At 36.0% G+C, this 21,630-nt stretch overlaps 3 protein-coding genes across 3 annotated transcripts in view; 2 read left to right on the top strand and 1 right to left on the bottom strand.

Moving 5' to 3' along the window:
- LOC106143132 (serine/threonine-protein kinase 26) overlaps positions 1 to 9,189 on the bottom strand; it is an 81,708-nt gene extending 72,519 nt beyond the window's left edge. The window contains exon 1 of the mRNA XM_060954703.1: positions 8,706 to 9,189. Within this exon, the coding sequence (XP_060810686.1) occupies positions 8,706 to 8,720 (15 nt within the window). The 5' untranslated portion in view covers positions 8,721 to 9,189. The remainder of the gene's footprint in view (positions 1 to 8,705) is intronic.
- A 2,101-nt stretch (positions 9,190 to 11,290) lies between these two features.
- On the top strand, positions 11,291 to 17,416 carry LOC106143060 (tubulin glycylase 3A). Its single transcript, XM_060945995.1, has 9 exons — positions 11,291 to 11,505; positions 11,803 to 11,999; positions 12,623 to 12,798; positions 12,941 to 13,381; positions 14,712 to 14,923; positions 15,006 to 15,096; positions 15,353 to 15,523; positions 15,812 to 16,065; positions 16,178 to 17,416. Exons 1-9 carry the CDS (start codon positions 11,382 to 11,384, stop codon positions 17,131 to 17,133), a joined length of 2,622 nt encoding a protein of 873 aa, XP_060801978.1. The 5' UTR covers positions 11,291 to 11,381; the 3' UTR covers positions 17,134 to 17,416.
- Positions 17,417 to 18,770: 1,354 nt separating this feature from the next.
- Positions 18,771 to 21,593, top strand: LOC106142982 (tubulin glycylase 3A). Its single transcript, XM_013344942.2, has 3 exons — positions 18,771 to 19,809; positions 19,890 to 20,405; positions 20,812 to 21,593. The coding sequence occupies exons 1-3, from the start codon at positions 18,771 to 18,773 to the stop codon at positions 21,591 to 21,593; spliced, it is 2,337 nt and encodes a 778-aa protein (XP_013200396.2).
- Positions 21,594 to 21,630: the final 37 nt, after the last annotated feature.

Below are 21,630 nucleotides of genomic sequence, written 5' to 3' on the forward strand. Positions count from 1 at the left end.
TAAATAATTTATGGAATGATATATAACTATCAACATACAAGTTAAGTATTAATAAAATTGTATTTTATATTACGTAGGTACGTACACGTCTTACATACATACGTTGTTATGATGAAGTATAACGTCTGCTTTGTTTCGCATACTTCCAGCTTTATATAAGGAGAGCATTTTCATCATGCAAAAACTTGATAGTGCCAGCGCTATAATGAGCAAATAGATTACTTGAGGCGTCAACATATGATGGATATGTTTACTAATTAGATATATCATCTCTTAAGAATTCCTTTCTACATACATACATACATAAACTCACGCCTCTTTCCCGGAGGGGTAGGCAGAGACTACCTCTTTCCACTTGCCACGATCCCTGCATACTTCCTTTGCTTCATCCACATTCATAACTCTCTTCATGCAAGCTCGGCGGTTTCGGGCACTTTTGACCTTTCTCACCCCGCTAATGTTAATTGGCCTTATACTTAATTTATATCAAATGCAGAAATAACCGCAGTGGTAATCGTTTTTACCCAATCACATTAACATACCATGATTCATACTTTTTAGGTATTATCGTTAAATTATGATTCACAGAAAGTATAAAAAAAATTAAATCATTGCCAAAACTTAACTGATATAAAATGTTTATCTAGCTCTAGCTAGCTGTTACCGCGGCTCCGTCTGCATTGAATAACTTATTTTTGGAATGAAATACGATTTTATCGTAGGCAACAAAAAATACATTTTATTCATGTGTAATTTAGACATATACAAGTTTTAAAAAACAAAACCTTAAGCTTTATATATAATTAAAGGGATAGGCTTATAAACTTGGCATTCCCCTTATAGGCGATAGGCTAGCAGCCTGTCAAAATCTCCATTCCATTATAAAGCCCTAGAGCTGAACGTGGCCTTTTGGTGATTTCAAGGCTCTATATACCTCTCAAGGTATATAGACGTGACTATAATTTTATGTAAGCTTTATAAATGTAACTATAGATAAAGATGATAACCCAAGTGTTGTAGGTGTAAAACAGAGGTTTTACGTAAGACCTAATGAGTCATCTCCATATCATCTCAATAAAAATGCAAGGAATATTTGTTGGAAATAAAATGAATCAATGAGAGACATGTTTATTTTTTCTTCTTTTTTGTATATTGATACGGGTTGTTCGTCCACCTGTAACATTTTCCGATATAAAGATTTCATAAAAAAATATTTTAACTATTTTATAATATAGGTAGATAAGTATTTATGATTACCGATTCCGAATCATGGATCCAGCGTTAATTTACACAACTGGAGTTTGCTTTCAATGCAAAACATTTTAATATTTCCAATCGCAAACTTTACCTACCAACTATGTTAAATGTTGTTTAAAGAAATAAATGATTTGATACAAGGATTGGTCCTAGCTCTAATCATCATTCTCCTGGCTCTAGTCCTGTCCGATTGCTCTCTGGAGAAGAACCCGTAATCTCCCCTATGGTCACGATACAGGCTTGAGTAAGTCAGGTTTTTACACGAAGTGAATCCCTTCACTACCGCTAAAACCTTTGCAGGGAAACATGAATGATAATGGTTCGTGTTTTTGAATTTTCAACTGCTATGAAGGGAGACGACGACCTATCATGTGTTTTGAATAAGTTCCTTATAAAATCTAAGTATAATAATCTCATTATGCTTTTGAAACCTATGACTACTGAGGTATAATGTGTTTATAAGTAATTTAAGTAAGAAAAATAACAGGTCTAGCGTCTATTCACTTGACGTCCACTATCAGTGGTCATTTAAGGCCAGCACTTTCTTGATAGCACTAATTATATCTCGCATCTGGAGAGTACTGACCGGATGAAGGGCGATTGGTTTCTCTTCCGCACTTATCGCCTTTCGCTTTCAATATTGCTGCACGTTGTATAGAAAAACTTGCAAGTTTGCAGCTAATAATGTGTTTAAACTTTATTGAAATGTAAGCAACGACAACCACAAAATTAATATTAACTAGCTTAATATTTGAGTAACCTTCCTCGGTCGCTCCGCATAGCAAAAAAACCAGTTTAATTATTATTTACTGAAATGTGTAACACCGCGTTACAGTTATTCTAACGATTTATTGGCGCTTTTCTATCACTGGAACGAGATATTAATATTGATGGAGCCGTGCCGGTTAGCTCGTATGAATATTTAAGGCTCACTTTATTAAACGAAGCCAGTGACTGGCGTTTCTTCGCTAGATAGCACAAGCGAAATGTTAAAAATTTAAATACGCCTTTTGGTTCGCCTCGTTTCATGTCCTTTGCATACAATTAAGGAACATCTTTGACCTTCCAACGTAATTACAGCGCCGGAATAAGAACCCAGAAGTTATAATTGGTCTGTGTGAGTAACATTTTACGTAAATGAAATACGTGTCGCGGTTGTGTAAAATATTTTTATTCTGTACAATACTTTTAATAACCAAAAAAAAAAGACCATTAGGTAATTCAATTAAGCATCATTACTATTCAATGAAGGTTTCCTTAATACGACTTTTATCGTGAGTTAAACTAAAGATCACGAAAGTTTTATTTAAAATATCTTATAGCTATTCCATCAGTTTGAAATATCGGTTAGTGAGTTGAGAGATATTCAAACATTCACTGCGAGTTATAAATAATTTCCCATTAAAGTAACACCTTTACTTTGTAAAGACCAAACGCAAAGTAATGCTAGAATGCTTCATTGTAGAGAATTCATTTTTTAAACAAACAAAACTATTACTGTATTAAAATACTCGTATCAAAAACGGTCTGTTACAATAACAGCCGATTTCGAATTTCGTCCCACATTCCCTCACGCGTTTGTTTATTATACGATCAGTAGCGAGATGACCAAAAAAATGCGATTGCAGTTTAAAAATACTTAAGTATATATAAAAATAAAAGATATTTGTGTTACATTTTCGTTGGCGTTCGTCACAATTTTTCTGTCCCACTTACACGCTGATGATGAAGCAAGAATACAGTGTGGCGTAAGTGAAACAAAACGATCGTCATCAAATTGTACAAAATAATGAAATGATGAATTTCGTAGGAAAATATTTCTTACCCAAACAGTTTACCAAAATAAAGTCGAATTAATACTATATGTAAAACGAGTATCAAACATCGTTTTGTCATTTATTTCTAGGAAATTCAGTGTGAATAACTGTAAATTCCATTTACCTGGATTCGAAGTAGGGGATTTGACCTTATTATAAGCCTATAAAAGAAGTTAAAAACGATATTTCATTAGGGTTTCAAAGTATTAATCTCTATAATATTGATAGTACGTTCTAAAAGGCTTTTCGCTCGAGACTTGCGCCGACAACGGCATTAGTACCGTACTCGTTCCCCACTCCTTTCACCTATCCAGGCTTGCTGATAGTTCACAAGCGTCACGAATTAGCGGTCAAAGGTCATAATTGTTACATTCATCGCAAGCAAACTGTTTAGGCTTGGAAACGAGAGTTAAATATCATGCAAGTTGTTCTCTTCATTAGAACCAAGCTCAAGATGAAATTTATTAGAAAACGATAGCAAAATACATATAATAAAAGAAACAATTCGGCTTGTTGGAACAAGATCAGAAAATTTATGAAGATTTCATTCATTACGAAGACCACCTTCCACCTGTAACGACATAACAATTTTGACACCCACAAAGTCAAACAAAAATGGGAATGTTTGAGAGGCAGATGTTTACAATGTACGACAAACACGACTGTGTAACTACGTTCTTGGAAAGCATCCAAATCCTGATGTTGAATTTACATCGACGCTATCGTTGTCTGACTGAAAATGCTAAGGTCTATTGCATACAATGCATCATGCTTTATGCTAGAAATATCTAGTGGTAAATTCGATTTGTTTTTCGGCGTGAATATTTCCTATGCAAATAGGTTTGAGTTTACATGGCGTTGCCAGAGGGCCCTACAAATTTGATTGTTGATAAATCCGGGTCGTTGACCCTGCGCGCACGACTGACTGAATGAGATTTGCTTGAATCGGCGTGATGGCGGCACTATTGAAAAGGCTTTTTCCTAAATTTTTATGGGTAAAATGAAAACAATAGTAAGATTTAAATCAGTAAAATTGAAAATGAACAAGAAACTTATTTCAGTCTTCGCTCCCGTGGAAATTTAAAAATTCCTTACATAATTTTAAAATCACCCACACCAATTGTAATAAAAATTATTGTAATAAAAAATTTAAATACAAATAACTTCTTTATTGATCTAAAATAACCAGAAAACACCGGATAGTTTAGATGCGGACCTATCATATTAAATTCAACGAGATATCCTTGAGAGAACCTGCTTTATAAAAACGAAAGACTATTTCGGCAGTGGACAGGGAATTCTTTGAATTGTTAAAAGTAATTTAAGCCAGTAAAATAGTTGGATTTTCATTTAAATTTGTGGTGGCGCACTGCAAACATTCAAAGCGGTTGCGCCCACATCCACAAAGCGATCGTTTGGTGAGCAACTCACCATTTTAGAATGGACTTTCAGAATGCAAATTGTTTCGCACTTTGCCAAGTAAAATGTAACAATCGCATGGTTACGAAGGGCCATGGTATACTAGTCGGGTGTACCTGATCCAAGTTCACACCAACATGCGGGCGCAAACGGGGGCCCTGCGAGGAAACCACGGCCCATATAGATAAGGCCACCACACAGTGCAAACATTACAATATTTACCTCTCCAACGAAGCTGTACAATGTTTGTTACAAATTATTATATTACTGCCGAAACAGTTGAACCTGGTAAACGGTTTGTTTGCATTTCACGAAACCTGTTGTGACTTCGAGAGAGTTCTTTAAAATTTAAGATTTTAAATGAATATACATACCTAGTAAGGTAATCCTTTAGGATTCTAACAATAAATATTATTATAGTTGGAACTAACCACATGCTGTTCAAATCAGAATCTTGTAGTAAAAACCATAAACAATCGGTGTAACTGACCTGTGCAAGCAATAATATTTTAATAAGTATTACGACCTCATTATATGTGGCATGGGGTAGCGCCCATGTACAAAATGCCGAGAACACGGATGAACTCGTTTGACCAACCAAACGTAAAATTTTAATAAAAGGTTGGTGATTAACAATTTCTGAGGATAAGTGAAGGTGTTCGTAGAGATGAGTTGGAGGATGAGTCTAGGTCTAGAGATAGTAACTCCTCGCTGGAACATATTTGCATATTCAGATGTTTATCCATTATTGAAAGACAACATAAAGAGTTTCCTTTGTTAGTATGAAGAGTTCCTAAATCGAATTCTTATTAAGTCCGACATAGAAAAGAATAAAAAAATCCTTTTAAATATTTTCTGGTTGTTCATTTTCCAATTGGTAATTATTTAACTTGTTCTTGGAATAATTTTGAATGAGTAATATCTGCGTCGTCTTTTATTTGTGACCCAGGTCTCACGCAGCGACTTTACCTCTGCGGGGCACGCACCACGCTTAACCTTTAAGTACCGACGTGCGGTCTCAGAGGCCCCGGCAGGTATTAGACTTGTTAGTTTACCTCTTTCCCCGCACAATACCGATCCCTGCTCTTAAGTAGCTGCATGGTCAGCGTCCACGTTGACGTCAAAACAGGAAGGGTTGTCGTCGCGCGCGTATTTCGTGAGTTATTACGCTTTGAAATTCCGACGCGGCCTCTCAGGCCTCACGTCGGTACTTACGTAAGCTTTTTGTTTAAGTTTTTGTTAAAACTTTACTGTTATTTTCACTGATATTATGATCTACGGCTACACCAGGGACTTCCGGCAGTAAACGAAATAGTTGTGCGACAGATTTACAGAATTCAAAGAGATCTTTTTTGGAAGATTGCTAGTCATTTTTGATGATATACATGCAAAGAACCCCGCAAAATACGGACTACAACTGATGTGCTTGTGTGATGCCGAAAATGGTTATTTCTATAATTGTTATGTGTATTGTGGGAAAAATTCATATGGAGAAACACTAACTGATGAAGAAAGAAAGCTTTTAGTTCCTACGCAGGCGGTAATCCGTTTGAGTAAACCATTACATGGCAGTAACAAAAATATAATGTGTGACAATTGGTTCACGTGAATCCAATTTATCCATAATGAAGGGACAAACACCGACTCAGGAAAACCTGAAATAATACATTTTTGTAATTCTACAAAAAGTGCTGTAGATGAAATAGATAAAAAATGCTCTGTGTATACTTGCAGCCGCCCATCAAGACGCTGGCTTTTTGACAATTTTTTACCGGATTTTGGATATTAGTCAAAAACACGAAAGACTTGTCTGTCATGCCAACCTAATCCTCAAAGAAAGTCGACCTATGGATGCTATTCGTGCAGAAAACACGTTCGTTTGCAGTGCGCGAAAGAAGTGTGCCCTGACTGTGCTTAAAATTAATGTGTAGTTGGACTGTGGACAGTTTTTTTTTCAGAAGGTTTAAGTTCCTACAATATTTTTTTCCTTAGAGTTTTATAAGTCGTTAGTAATAAATAGTAATTTTTTTTATTTTAATAGGAGTATTTTTAGTTTTTTGAATTTTTATGTCAAACAACCTATTTTTTTGCCAAAATTCATGCCAAATATTATTTTAGATTTTTTTCTTACAATATTAAATAAAGAATTATCTTTCTTTACTAGTATTTTCTTTAAACCCTTAATTTTTCATCATAATGCAAGGACAAATATTTATCTCATACATTTCTTTAAAAAAATCAATATAATATGCGCGGCCTCTCAGGCCTCACATCGGTACTAACGTTACAAAAAATGCACGTCGGTACTTAAAGGTTAACTCTCTCGACTCAGGTACGGAATGACAATCGGGCCGTGGGAAAACACCGCTAAACGTTATGAAACACCCAGCACTAAGGATGTTTCACCGAAAACCAAATAGCGCCACTAAGTAGTAGCCAACGAGGAATAAATAAACAGCCGTGTGAACCTAACGGTTGTTGCGTCACGGCAACGTGTAACAGATTCAGCTTTTTAGGTATGTAGGTGGGATTCCTTATAACGACGAGGTATGGTATGGTAATGGTATATCTAATAACTAAAATTATTATCAGTGTGCACTATATAGCATTAAATCAGAAGTGGGAAGCCGTGTATCAGAAAGTGCCAGACAGTCAACAGTGAGGAATGTTGTGATTTGTATTGTGACACGACACGACGATGTGTGCCAAGAGCGAAACGGCAAAGAAGATAATATGGCCCTTAGCCATTAAGAACTTATAAGGAGACTAGGGAAATTAACACTTTCATCTAGTGCAAAAACCATGACCCAGGCTTGGTCAAGTTTATTTGACCTTGTGACAAAATTTCGTGACTCTAATGACAAATAAGCTGGGTTTCGCACCATTTCCATGAAACCTAAGTTACCTCTATTTACTTACTCCTCAATTTTGGAATTAACAGATCTTGGGCTCCTTAAAAAAGTTGGATTGGAAAATAGAAAAATAGAAAAAAAGAATGTAAAGAGTATTACAATACAAGGTAAATAAATGTTTGTCATGTGTGTTGCCAACTGAAAGAATGTGACATGTAAATAATTTATAGAATAAGAGGATGTTGAGCCAACATAGTTAACTTGATATGACTGCGGTTTTAATGACTGAAGTGAAACAAGAATCAATATAATAACAAAAACACCATATGTTATTATTATTCAAGTTTTGTTTCCATTAAGTTGTAATTCCAGTAAGATGTTTTTCCATCTCAAGAAGGTATCCTTAGAATCTTTTCTCTGAGGTAGTAGGTAAGTAAATTAAAAAATCATTGCTAAAATGTTAAACAATTCTCAATCGCTGGTGGGGTGAAAATCTGGCTATGGCCACAGAACTCAACAATCACTTTATTTTTTATTTTAGAGTTTATAAGTGCGTATAAGTTAGAGTTTATAAGAGTTTATAAGTGCTAAAAAATAAAAGCATATCAGTGTCTTTGATCAAACAAAGTTCTGCAAAAGAAACATTTTGCAAAAGAGACATCATAGACCACTGCGAAAGGACATTCTGGCATAAACCATTGTAGGATTTTAAACTTGGGCTCCACTTAAGGTAGCATAACGGAGCACCTAACATTTAATGAAAATCTTTGGCAAAGTTTTAACAATTGAATGCCAGCCAACCTGATACCAATCCACATTGGGAACCTGGTCAACAACTTTTGTGCTCTTCTTCAAAAGAATATTTAAGAAACTCCACCAGTATCAATATTAAATCTTTAAGTTCTGCACTATATTACAATAAATTAATGTTGTGGAACAATCATATTTTGCTATTAAAACTGTGAATGTACCTACATAATCTTATCAAATAAGAGTCTTAATCATACATATATTTCTACTGATAAATGAAGGGAATTGGTGAACAGTGAACAAGAAATCATTCATAGATAAGTTCAAAATGTGAGGCCTAGAATACAGTAAATAGATGAATGAATTATTTTCTTGGACCAATGTGGAATAGACAAAAATTTTAAAATTTGCACTTAAAATTAAGCTGACCATTAACACTATGAAGCAATCTATAATTTGTTAATTAAGTAATGTATTTTTTAACTGGTTTATAACGACTAACTATTACATATTACAGGTTACAAACGAAGAGGGCAAAATGATTAAAGTTTTTGTAAATGTAAAGTATAACAAAGAAAATAATAAAATGTAATAAGATGTTAACTCTCACCTCACTGAAGGCCATCACTCCCGCCGAAACTCTTTCTTCACTCGACCTTCTCAATTTATTTTATCACGATCGATCAAAACAAATAGTTCACGCTTTTGTTTCCCGACATTGAAAACAGTCCCGACATATAGCATCCCCACGGCACAAATACATCTGAACTCTGTAACTTCACTCACTGCGCAAGATCAAAATTTTAATTTTGACTAAAACGAAAACACCTGACCGAATCACAAATCACTGAAAAAAACCAACATTCCTCAGGTGGGTTGCATACACATCTACGTATAACTATGAACACTATTATTTTGAACACTTTAGCATGAATTACGAACTTTAAATTATATTTTCGATATATCACATTACAAATTCAGTTCAAAATATGTCATCAAACGGGAGAATTATCACCAGAGAACCATCAACTGGAGATGAACTCGCCATCTTGCTTTTTCCTCGATGTCTTGTCATAATCAGTATTGCCAACATTGAAAATCTTTAACAGCCGTCACTCTATTCAGTACAACCAACATTAAAAATATCAACGTGAAGTTGCAGCACAAGACGAAACTACCTATGATATTATTCACATTTAGTCTACATTAGCAATTTATATCAATAACTTAAATATTTTTTAATTTATATGTTTTGTAGTTATTGTTTTACAGTACCTACAAAAGCAGAAAATAAAGCAAGTTTTGTGAATGTGTGAAAGCAATAACAAAACGCACTCTGAAACTCATAAAACAGACGGAAAGAAAGAAACTACCAATGGCGCCATCTGTTGTTATAAGTTTACTTTTTTCACAAATTTTTCACACGGTTCCTCTCTGCTTTCATCATTTTTTTTCCTCTTCCACTTGTGTTTATAGTATGTTATCTAAATAAATATAGATATACCTAACTAGAGAGTAGTAAACACGCTGCCCTGCTGAAACCGGCCATAACAAACTAAACTATCTAGCGCTTTATCAAGAGACGAACTCAAACCAGATGAATCCGTACGAATAGACAAGAATATTTTTATAGGCGCTTCAGTTTCCTTTGGATATTCAGCTGGTAGCAAAATTCAAAAAGCCTAAGTGAACCACTTTGTTGATCCACGGGTCAGAAAGGATTTTATCGACATCCAGAATTCAATACAGGAATTATATTCATTGTCTACTACGCTTTACGATACTAATGGACGTAATATAGTAAATATTTATAGTTGTAGGGTATACTAAATAACCCCAGAAGCCAATGCGTCTGCCCGTGCACTGCGTGCGTACAATCGGGCAAATAAAAAATAAATAAGGTTTCAGTTCTTTAATTTTAGATAAGCTTAGATACACTTCCGAGCTATAGTAAGAGGGGAAAGTTGTAGTATATCAGCCCATCCAGCCATAATTTCAGTTACATAAACATAAAATTCGCCTCTTTCACGCCTTTTTGATTTTTTAACATAGAATAAGTAGATATATACATTTCTTTTTTTTAATTGAGTTTCAGTCTTAACTAACCAAAGTTTACGAGTACCTATATTTATAGATCTTGTATCATATACCTGTTCATAGCTTTAAAATCCTAGAAATGTTTTTTCATTCAAATGCTGAAACATTTTTAAATAACTTTACTAGTCGCGAGAGTAAAAGTTGGTCTCTACGTAATGGCAAATTATTATGATTATTTGCAAGAATGGAACTAATATGCGGTTTTTATTGTATAAGTGTGTCATAGGCTTTTAAAAATATCTGTCTGGGTCTCAGATTTTAATAAGGTCTGCTTTTGATTTTTTATTCTCTAATAAGCATGTCTAGGGGTTACACTGAGGTCAATTTTTGTCACAGCTACATTTCACAGATTTTTATTTGACTCTGCGAGTTAGGCAAATATGGAATGACCATGGAGCTGCTTTTTCGTAAAAGTTTTGAATTACCTATTCATAAAGGTGAGAAATCTTTAAATAAGTACGGTTTCTCACCCAGTCCACTAAGCTCCCGTCATTGGATATTGATCTGCTTGAGGAAGTGGCGTGTGCTAAACAATTTTTTTTCTGTAAAGAAACATTTGTAACGTCCATTTTACGTTGAGTTTCGTGAATTATTCCTGTACTCGTATGCATTGTGGCAGGGTTTCTGGGATTCTGAATCTTGAAGCGTATAGGCTGATGTCTGAAATCATCTGAAATATTTCGAGTCATGAATTTAAAAAATAAAGCAAGTCATATAGATTTGACGTTTTCAAATCATTCGGACTTGACACATTCTGAAACGTTAATGAGGATGTCGAAATAAATTTACAGTTTTCATATGAAAATATTACTTCTTTTGCATAGAACGACGCTTTTGCGTTTATTTTTAACCCAGTTTTGCTCATAGCGACCTGGTTGCATTAGGCGAGTGTAATTTGAGCTTATTAATTTCCGCGTGTATTCCGCACGTTTCGCGAAGGACGTAGCCAGCTGGTGACGTCACGCGCAGGTGCCAGGCGGCGATGCGCGCGGATGCTTCGTTGATAACCAGGGACCCCCAATGTAGGTTAAATTAAAGTAGGTTATTGCACTGGAAAGTTATATTTAGATGGCTAGTCCATCACCGACTGGCGCACTGTGCACACGTCCCGATGAGATAGGCTGCGAAAATGTGGGTGACGTTTGATCAGCTGATATGTTACAGGATCGGAAAGACGTGAAAGAGGCTGATGGCTGTAACAATGGAGCTGGAGGAAAGCGCCTCGGACTCGAAGATACTCAGGGAAATCACCATTAAAAAAGAGCGGCGCCCGTCCAGTGCTGTATCTCTATGCAAGTCCGAATATGGGCAAGGTTCGTCGTAGTGGCGATAGGCCTAGCCCTGTTGAACATAGGGAATCAGTTAAACACGACCCTTATTTCTCTCATTGCATTATTACTCTGACCATTCCGACTAATATTAGGAGCTTTGGTTAGATTAAAAGCACGCTATGTATTGTCCCTAAGAACTGTCTTTGTGCTGGTCATCCTGTTTCATCTTATGAACATCACATTAATATAATACCAATTGCAATTTCATGTGTAGCTAAGTTCAAGACGCAATCATTAACCGATATTCCACGAATTTGAAGTGAGTCGATTGGTCCACAGTCCAAGAGGCGACATCAGCGGAACAACTGAAACAGTACAAGTCATGGGTCAGTGCAGAGAGATGGAATGAGTTGAAGAAGATCGCGGAAACCGCGATGAAGGAACGGAAGGTGTTCATGATCAAGGGCGGGGGGTTCCCTGCGGTCCGAAGGGCACTTCTTGAAAGAGGATGGGTCGAAAAATACGAGTCTAGTAAGGTAGGATAGGATTCAGTAGAATATGTAAATGTAGATTTAGTCTTAAAATCTTGGATGCAACAGAAATATGGATCATAAAAATGTTATTAATTAGGTATCATAAAATGGTAAAAGAACAGAAAATTGCATAAAAATAAACTAATTATGAAATATTTTCTTAGACATGAAGAAATATTTTAATGTCTAATCAGCTGATCGCATGTGAAGTGAGTGAAAGTTCAGGGGCAGAAGAACTATGTATAAGGTGTTTAATTTATTCGATCCCGACTGTGCAATTCTTTTCCTTCACTCTTCCTTGCACAATATTTTTTAAATTGTCCTTGTAGCGGGAGCGATAGTTCTGTTCGACCGCTACAAAGGAAAGATCATCTTCCAGTCTAGGTGTTATGTTTTATGCCTTATGAACCACAGCTCCAATGCTGTTGTGACGGATGTTGTATATATACTCCAATCCGTGAAATCTTTGCATGCGCGATTTAGACTCTTCGCTGTTATTGGCTGATAGCGTCACGTGATCGACTGTTGTGTCTAGTGGCGTAGAGATGTCGCCACAGTCCTTAACAGCCTATATGAGAGGTATTCCAGTTTAGATTTTTCTATTTTTACCTGTTTTTGTTTTATAGGTCCGTCATCCTCCTCTAAACAGTGATCCCAAAAAAGCCACAGGAAAAGAGCTCTCCAGGGTTGAAAGGATGATCTTGTACAAATTTATGGAGCAACATTCAGTCGATTTTCTATGGACTACCAAGAGAGACAAATATGACTGGTTGCTAAGTAACAAAGAAGTTATTATAAGCAGGTATATGATGGTTTTAAGATAGTGGAAATTGTGTTTTTATATCTATTCCAAGTCGAATGTTTATATTTTGATGGGTGTGTCTCTATAATAATGTGTTTATTTTCTAATGGGTAGCCAGAATTTCTTTATTTCCCAATTGTAGATTCTCCAGATCTATATTTACAACCAAAGAAGGCTTAACTACGTCTCTAACTCAAATGCATTGGTATACCGAACCTGGTACAGCTGTAACAAAATTCCCACGAAGCTATAACATCCATAACTCCGATAGCCTGGAGGAGTTCATTGATGACTTTAGAATCACTGCCTGCATAAGCGTGTTGAAATGGCTTTGCAATTCTATGCAAAACAAAGAGGAACCAAATCTGGTTACAAGTCACGGGAAAGTTCCGTTCAGTGCAATAGATTTTGCTCTCTGTAGACTGACAGAGTACATCACTTTTTATACACACAAAGATATTGACGATACGGAAGACCAAACCACTCACGTGTGGGAACATGAATGGGACCAGTTCCTGACACATCATTATCTTCTGGTACACGAGAAGGCAAAGTTTACAGAAGACAAAAACTGGAATTTAAGGTAACATCTTACATCAGTATTTAATAGTGCTACTTCTAGTGGGGTAGGGTCTCCCTTTTTTTTTCACAGTTAAGAATGTCGTATTTTACGAACTATAAAGGGGAGGGAAAGAAAAAGCATCTGGTTTTTTTTTCACTTCCAGACCTTGTAGGTAAGAAAAAATTAAACATATTTGAAACAAGAGTTTAAAACTCAACGTATTAATTTATTAGATCTACGTCATGCAATGCTATGCTGTTAACTTGATTAATGTTGGTAATGGATTCGATAATAATAATGAGAAATCATAATACCATTAGCGGTGTTCGATAATGATAAAACTGATTTGTAATATTGGTGAACATAGAAGTTCAAAATAAATTGTTAAGTTGAAAATTCTTTGGTAAGTGCGGGGGGACGTGTACCTATATTTTGTCATGATTGATTAAAGGACAAAAATATGAACTAGAATCATTGTAAATTCCCTTGGCAGGTTGATGTTAGTCAACCAACCGACCGCAGAAAGTCGGGTGAAATGTTTCAAAACTATTATTTATTTCTTATAATTTCTTAACCGGACCCATAGCTTTTTAACACCAGAGTGAGACGGCCATTCTAAATACGAGTGAAATATGAGATAAAAAACAGGGGCGTGTTGGTCCCGACATTAATGTATGGGAGTGAAAGTTGGGTATGGCAAAAGAAGCATGAAAGCAGAATAAATGCAGTGGAAATGAGAGCGTTAAGGAGTATGATGGGTGTGAAATTGAGTGACAGGATAAGGAACAGCGTGATAAGGGAATGTTGTGATGTGAAAAAAGATGTAGTTACAGGAATAGAAAAGGGTATGTTAAGATGGTTCGGTCATGTGGAGAGGATGAATGAAAGCAGGTTGACTAAGCAGATATACAAGGAGAGTGTGGAGGGAAAGGTCGGAGTGGGAAGACCTAGACGAAGGTATCTTGATCAAATTAAGGACGTCCTGGTAAAGGGTCAGGTCAAAAGTACCCGAAACCGCCGATCTTGTATGAAGAGAGTTATAAATGTGGATGAAGCGAAGGAAGTATGCAGAGATCGTGGCAAGTGGAAAGAGGTAGTCTCTGCCTACCCCTCCGGGAAAGAGGCGTGATTTTATGTATGTATGTATGTAAAAACTGAGGGAGATAAATATTTAGTCGCGTTATAAACTATTTTTACTTTAGAGTAAAGGCTAGCAACCTGTTTTTGAATTTCAATTCTCCGTCTACCGCATAAGGGATAGAGACGTGATTAATGTATATTTGACTAAATAACAACTGAACATAGGTACACATGCAATACACCCAGAGTTGTTAACCATATGATATTTTAGGCAATTAGAAAGAAAATCAGCGAAAGTTTTAGCAACGATGACGAAGTTTTGGCCTCAAATAGACATTGATGGCATACTGAACATATGGATTGTGAAACCTGGCAACAAATGTCGCGGGCGGGGCATTCAGCTCATGAACAACATCAAAGACATTATAGGCCTCATCAATTTCCCCGCTCAAAAAACTAGATACGTCGTACAAAAATACATTGGTAAGAAAATTGCTTGGGTTTAATGATCTTTTCTTTAAGTATTTACAAAAATAGTCTTAAAGTAATCCCTTTTTTTTTCCAGAAAATCCTTTGGTGATTTACGACACAAAATTTGATATTCGACAGTGGTTTTTAATAACATGTTGCCAGCCTCTCACAATTTGGGTCTACAGGTAATTCTTCTTCGATTTCATCTGTACATGTCTGACATAGGTGTAACCATAATCCAACACAGGTAAGGTTTCTCTGCAAAGGTTGCGGAGGTCAAACGGGAGTCGTTTCGTGTAAAAACCTTACCTTATTCAGGATCATGGTAACGGCGCCTAAACCCTGGCTTCTCTCCAGACAGATGAGGACTCAATCGGGACTGGCACTAGTAGAATGAAGATAATCTGGCATTCTCCTACATTGATATCATATTTTTTTCAGGGATAGCTATTTAAGATTTAGTTCTCAAATATTCAGCTTGTCGAATTATCATGAGTCCGTGCATCTTACCAACAATGCTGTCCAGACTAAATATAAAAATACTGGAGAACGAGACAAAGCATTACCAGATGAGAACATGTGGGATTGCCATTCATTCAAGGCTTACCTAAGGTAAACTTAAGTTTTAAAGAACTTTAATTTCCATCATTTTTATAGACTTCCCAAAAATCCCTGCAAGTAGACAACTACGACATTATTGCTATTTGTGTGCCAAATTTCAACAAAACCTATTCTACTGTTTCTATTATTAAAAAACTGTGAACGAAAAATAGAGAAACAAATCAGTTTCTTTTTTAACATTCCAAATTACACCAAATTAGTTACTAAATTTTTCACTTGCCACGATCTCAATATTTATTCTTCATCTGTAAATACTAATCATCTTTTATATTCTTGAAGACAGATAGGAAAGTATGAAATGTGGGACACCAAAATCTTCCCTGGTATGAAACAATGCCTCATAGGCGCTATGCTTGCCTGCCAGGATGGCATGGACAAGCGACAGAATAGCTTCGAGTTGTATGGGGCCGATTTCATGCTGACTGAAGATTTCACTCCTTGGCTAATTGAGATTAACTCCAGTCCCGACATGGCGCCAACTACTTCAGTTACAGCCAGATTATGCCCTCAATGCCTCGAAGACGTTGTAAAAGGTACTAGCTATCATATTAATTCGAGGAGTTTTGAAACATATGTTTTTTCTGCATTTTTTAACAAACAGTTTAATTCTGCATTTTGAGACACCTTGTAATATGTATTTTGCAGTTATTCTAGACCGTCGACACAATGCTGAAGCCGACACGGGCACGTTCGAACTAGCCTACAGACAAGTAGTGCCAAAGGCACCTGCCTACCTTGGCTTATCTCTTTGTATCAACGGGAAGAAACTTCTGAGGAAATCGAAGGAACGTAGACATGAGTCACGTAATGTCACACCTGTAGCACCTCGGGAGCCTGCCGGTGACAACACTAGCCTAGATCAAGATCAACCTGTTCCCGCAGAATACAGCGGACCAATCATAACAGACTTCCTCACGTGGCTCAATCCCTATGACGCACTGCCTATGAATAAGGACGGAATCGTTTTAGGGCCTAAGGATTCACTAACGGTACGCCAAGCTATCACATCAGTAAAATCTTTAAAAAGTGCATCTAAAAAACGTAAAACATCCGCGCTCTCTTTTAGGACGCACCGAGGAAAACGAGAAAAAAATTTAGAATATAGAAGACGTGTCGTTCCGCATTCATGCTGCCGGCCCGAAGAGAGCCAGACTGGTGTCCACGCCGGTAAATACCGGACCGAGTCAGCCAGCAAAGCCGATAAACAGAAAGTAGATAGATCGGTTGGTAACAAAAGATGTTACATAGATCCTGTGGAGTGGGAACGTGAAACGGCTAGTATTTTGCGCTCAACAATATCTGTCCAAAATAAAGTAACGGCTAAGTCCAATCCCGCACCTACCGAGCCTACTTTCCCTTTGCGTCAAACAAAATCTGGTATTGTAAGTTTTCATAAATCGCCAACAATTCCTCAAAGATTGCGCAAAAGCGTTGATGATTCCGATCCGATAAAAAAATTGAGCGCCATTGGCAGAAATATTTGTAAGCTTAGGGATGAAAATAGGGCCCAAGAAGGAATTTCGGTGTCTAAAAGTTGTTCTTCCATTTATCCATATCGCGTTGTGGTCACACCAGTTGATGAAACGCGCGATAGAAAATAATACTTATTTTTTGCTTGTCCCAAATTACCTAAGTATATTAGCTAAAATTCGGTGAATGAATCGGATATTTTAAATTAAATTATATTGCAAATGTATGATTATTAATATATACTATGTATTTGAATCACGAATGATTTGAATAAAAGACAAGCACATCAAGTGGATAAGATCCTCTTAAAAATATTGGCGGGAAAATTTACGAGTTCCTAACATGATATGCGTGATTTCACCGATGCGTTTATTTTATTGAAAACACGCAAAGGCTTTCTTTACATATTTTAAATATAAGAGGGAAAAATAATTGTTAAATTATTATGCATATTAATTATCTTGCTGTTAAATTTTGAAATTCTATGGAAAATAAATTACATATTTTCAATGGTAAACTTATTTTTTCAGTTTCAGATCCATTCACCAATCCCGAATCCTTGTTCCTGACCTCAGTTCCCAGTGTTTCGAGATCTACATAAAATAAATAAAAGAAATCGGTTGTATCAATTTATTTCTACCATTAGTCAAACGTTAATTGTAGGTTATTTGTAGCGTTTAGAATTATCTTCATAATCTAGTAACTTGCTTAATCATCATGACACGACATGTCAAGTCAACAAACACAATTGAAAGCCAGGAATGTCATAATCATACAAAATTTTCCAGTAATAAAATACTCCAAAAATCAAAAAAAAATCCTGTAGAAAAATATTATTCCAACGAATACTAATTTACCAAGAACTTAATGGAAATTCAATACAGTGACAGGCTTATTACTAATTAAAGAATCATTACGTGAGTGATGGGAAGACAAAATTCTCTTATGAATGTTAATCTCTCTCTATAATTTGAACAAAATCTTGGTAGGTATACATAGTACGTACGATAAATTCTACGAATAGGTGAGTTTACAGACTCGGTAGTTAATCAAGATCGCGAAGATAGAAGAATGAATAGAAAAGTAAGGATTTTTAACATTGTTTCTATACCTTCAGTGCAAGCAAAACAAATAAACGCCCATGAATCCCTTGCTGGAAAACATAAGTATCTGTTGAACTAAGTACCTACACCCGACTAAATTGTAGGTAACTTTGAACTTTAGCTTATTGTCATTTTAATGATTTTGGCTTAGGAAGTCCTTTATAGAAAGAAGATACCCACTGTTTAATTATTTCGATATTACTAGTCACGTAACACTGATTTTACCTGAGTATATTTCTCAAATAATTTTTTTTATTCAGTTTCCAAAATTATGACTTGAATCAACAATGCCGATAAAAAAGCGAACTTCTGGAAAGAAAAAGGTAACCTTTATTTTTATTTTTAACTATAAAAGCTAATTTTGTATAATATGTCTATCATTAAACATCATTAGATCATTTTTTCAGAAATCCTCTGCACCTAATTCATATCCTACGTTAGAGTTGAATTTAACGAACCATTCTCCTTCACTGGCGCCTAGCGTTTCTCCGACAAAGGTGACTAATACTTATATTTTGTTATTCCTTTCTAGGGCTTTAAATTGACTACCTGTATTAACTTTTTCACAGACTACTCGAACTAAAAGTTATGACAAAGGAGGTGTCCCTCGAATTTTTTCCCCCTATAACAGATTCGGTTGCCCGAGAATAGGAAACAAAGTACCGATGGCTTATCAAAGTATGTACAAACCAGCGGGGCTTTCCCCCAAAGAAAAGAGCTACTTAATATGCAGCTGCCAATCTAGGTCCAATCGTTATATTAAACTCAAAACCCTCGCGTTTAATGCTATGAAACAAAACAAGATTTTCTCTATATACGGCAGTTGCAACCCTGTCCGGAAAGCATTATTGGAACGGGGGTGGGTTGAGAAGATACCAACAAATAGAATGAACTTATCGCAAATACGAAACGGAAAATATAAGATGAAATCAGAAATACACGGGGAATTAGAGAGGCTGCTACTCTCCAATTTGGTTGAAAAGGCAACTCCAAATTTTATATGGAAAACGAAAGACGAAGATAATGACACCATCGATATGAGAAACGAAAATTCCACTATGGTAAATAAGTTAAAAATTGATGCATTGTGGACTACAAAACAGGGTCTTTGTTCATCCATAAAAAGAAATTATTGGTTTAATATCGATGATGTCGCTGAAGTGAACTGTCCTCGGACATACAACAGCGCTGAAGTGGGCGAAATAGACGACTTCATAAAGGATTATAAAATGACTGCTTGCACCAGTTTGTTGAAGTGGGTGCTCTCAATGGTGGCCAATGATAAGCCCGTTTTTCTCGATATAGGAAAAGTGTCCATAAACATCATTATATTTGCATTGAATAGATGTAAAGAATATCTTTATAGAAAGCAAAATAAAGACATTGATCGTCCCCTCAACTCTGTTAGTTCGGGCCAGTGGAATTCATTTCTGAAGAAATATTACCGCATTATTGAAAAAGAAGACGTTTTTAAAGCGGAAGAAGAAAATAAATTAAAGCTTTATCTATGTTATGCAAAATTTTTGCTAAGAGAGATTCACAAATATCGACCTCAGTTGAGCTGTGAAGGATGCCATAATATATGGATCATTAAACCTGCTAATTGCTCCAGGGGTCGAGGGATAAGAATGGCATCCAAATTAGGAGTTATGACGAGCTTATTAGAAAAGGTCAATAATAAATATGTTGTTCAGAAATACATAGGTACGTAAAGATTAGAGATTTATATTTTAAACTGTTAGGCACACATACACTTCTAACCTTTGTTTTTCTCTATATTTTAGAAGAACCTCTCCTGATTCACGACACTAAATTTGATATAAGACAATATTATCTGGTGACTAGCACATATCCTCTTGTTATTTGGTGTTACACTGAATGCTACTTGAAGTTTAGCTCCCAAAAATACAATCTCAAGAATTACCACGAATCTATACATCTTACAAATAACGCTGTACAAAGGAAATATAAGAATTGTTTGGACCGCCATAAAGAATTACCTCAGCAAAATATGTGGGATCTTGATACCTTCAAGAACTATTTAATAAAGGTCGGTAAAGATCAGGTGTGGGATAAGATAATATACCCGGGGATGAAAAGATCTATTATCGGTATTATGTTGAGTTGCCAAGATTCACTATCGGTTAGCAAGAACCGCTTCGAGATGTACGGATGCGACTTCGTGCTGGACAAAGAGTACAAACCTTGGCTGATTGAAATCAACTCTTGCCCAGATTTGAACCACACCACTCATGTTACTGCGAAAATTTGTCCAGCTGCCATTTCAGATATTATCAAAGGTAACTTACTTTTAATTTACACATTTTTAAACCTATAAAACACAAGCTTTTGTCCGGCGCCTCGAAAAAGTAGCCTGAGGGTAGTTTATTTTTGACCTAGGACAAGTCACTATGAATATTCTTACAAAATTAAAAAAATCAGTCCATTAGTTTAGTAGTGAGAAACGTTACAGACAGACAGACTTTCGCATTTAAATATAATTAGAGAGATGAACGCTATAATCTCTTACTTGTGTTTGGGTGTCCTCTCCAAAAGTTAGTACAGTGATGTCTTGAACAGTTTTAAATACTGTAATCAATTTATAAACATAATAGTTAACTTTTTATGTAGATAGATCTAAAATTTTTGAAAATTAGCTATGAATAAAACCTCTGCTAAAGTTAGGTAAAATTTCTCGCATTTTAGTTGTCATTGATCATGCTGCAAATCCAAAAGCATCTACTGGAAATTTTGAATGCATCTACCGCCAGCCCATGACTATACCCCGGTATGGGACCGCCGCTGATTTGTTTGTTAGAGGACATGCACTTCCGAACGACTACTTCTATAAAGGGAACATTGAAATTAAGGAGTCCTATGAAGATCCCAATATAGGCAAAGAGAGAGACCTGAAAATGGTCCTCCAAAGGTTGAAACGTTATTATGACATAGATATTATGATACAGCCGGAAGACATGGATTGGGAAATAAAGGCAGAAAAAGAAACATGTACTCACACTACAGAGTCAGAAGAGAATATGACAGCAGCAGCTTCCGTGATAACAGAGCAAATAAGAGACTTGCTGGACAGGATTACTTCTGAGAACACTATTAGCAACAAATCGGGTATGTCCCGTAAGAAATCGGATCCGATACAAAGCAACACGTCTTTGACGTCGCTGAAAGCAACCAGCCGCACGCATAGTGTTACCGACATCAATTCTTTGCTCGACAAGTCCAACAGTCTCACTAACAGTGGTAGTTTGAAGAAAGCGTTCAGTTTTAGTAAATTAGATGATGGACCCTTGGGTAAGGCAAGTTACTTCGAGATATTAAATTTCGTGACGTTCCCCAATGAAAACAATTTTGCAGTGGGCACTCCCAACAATGATGATAAACAATCAATTTGTTCTAAACAGATTCCAGAAGCGGCAATGAAAATCATTTCTTTTATAAATATGAAAGAAAAAGAGTACTTAGGCGAGTAGTTTTTTTAACTTTAAATTATTGCAAAAATCGTCGATT

Source organism: Amyelois transitella, chromosome 2 (assembly GCF_032362555.1).
Source record: "Amyelois transitella isolate CPQ chromosome 2, ilAmyTran1.1, whole genome shotgun sequence".
In the NCBI taxonomy this organism is placed as follows: Eukaryota; Metazoa; Arthropoda; class Insecta; order Lepidoptera; family Pyralidae; genus Amyelois; species Amyelois transitella.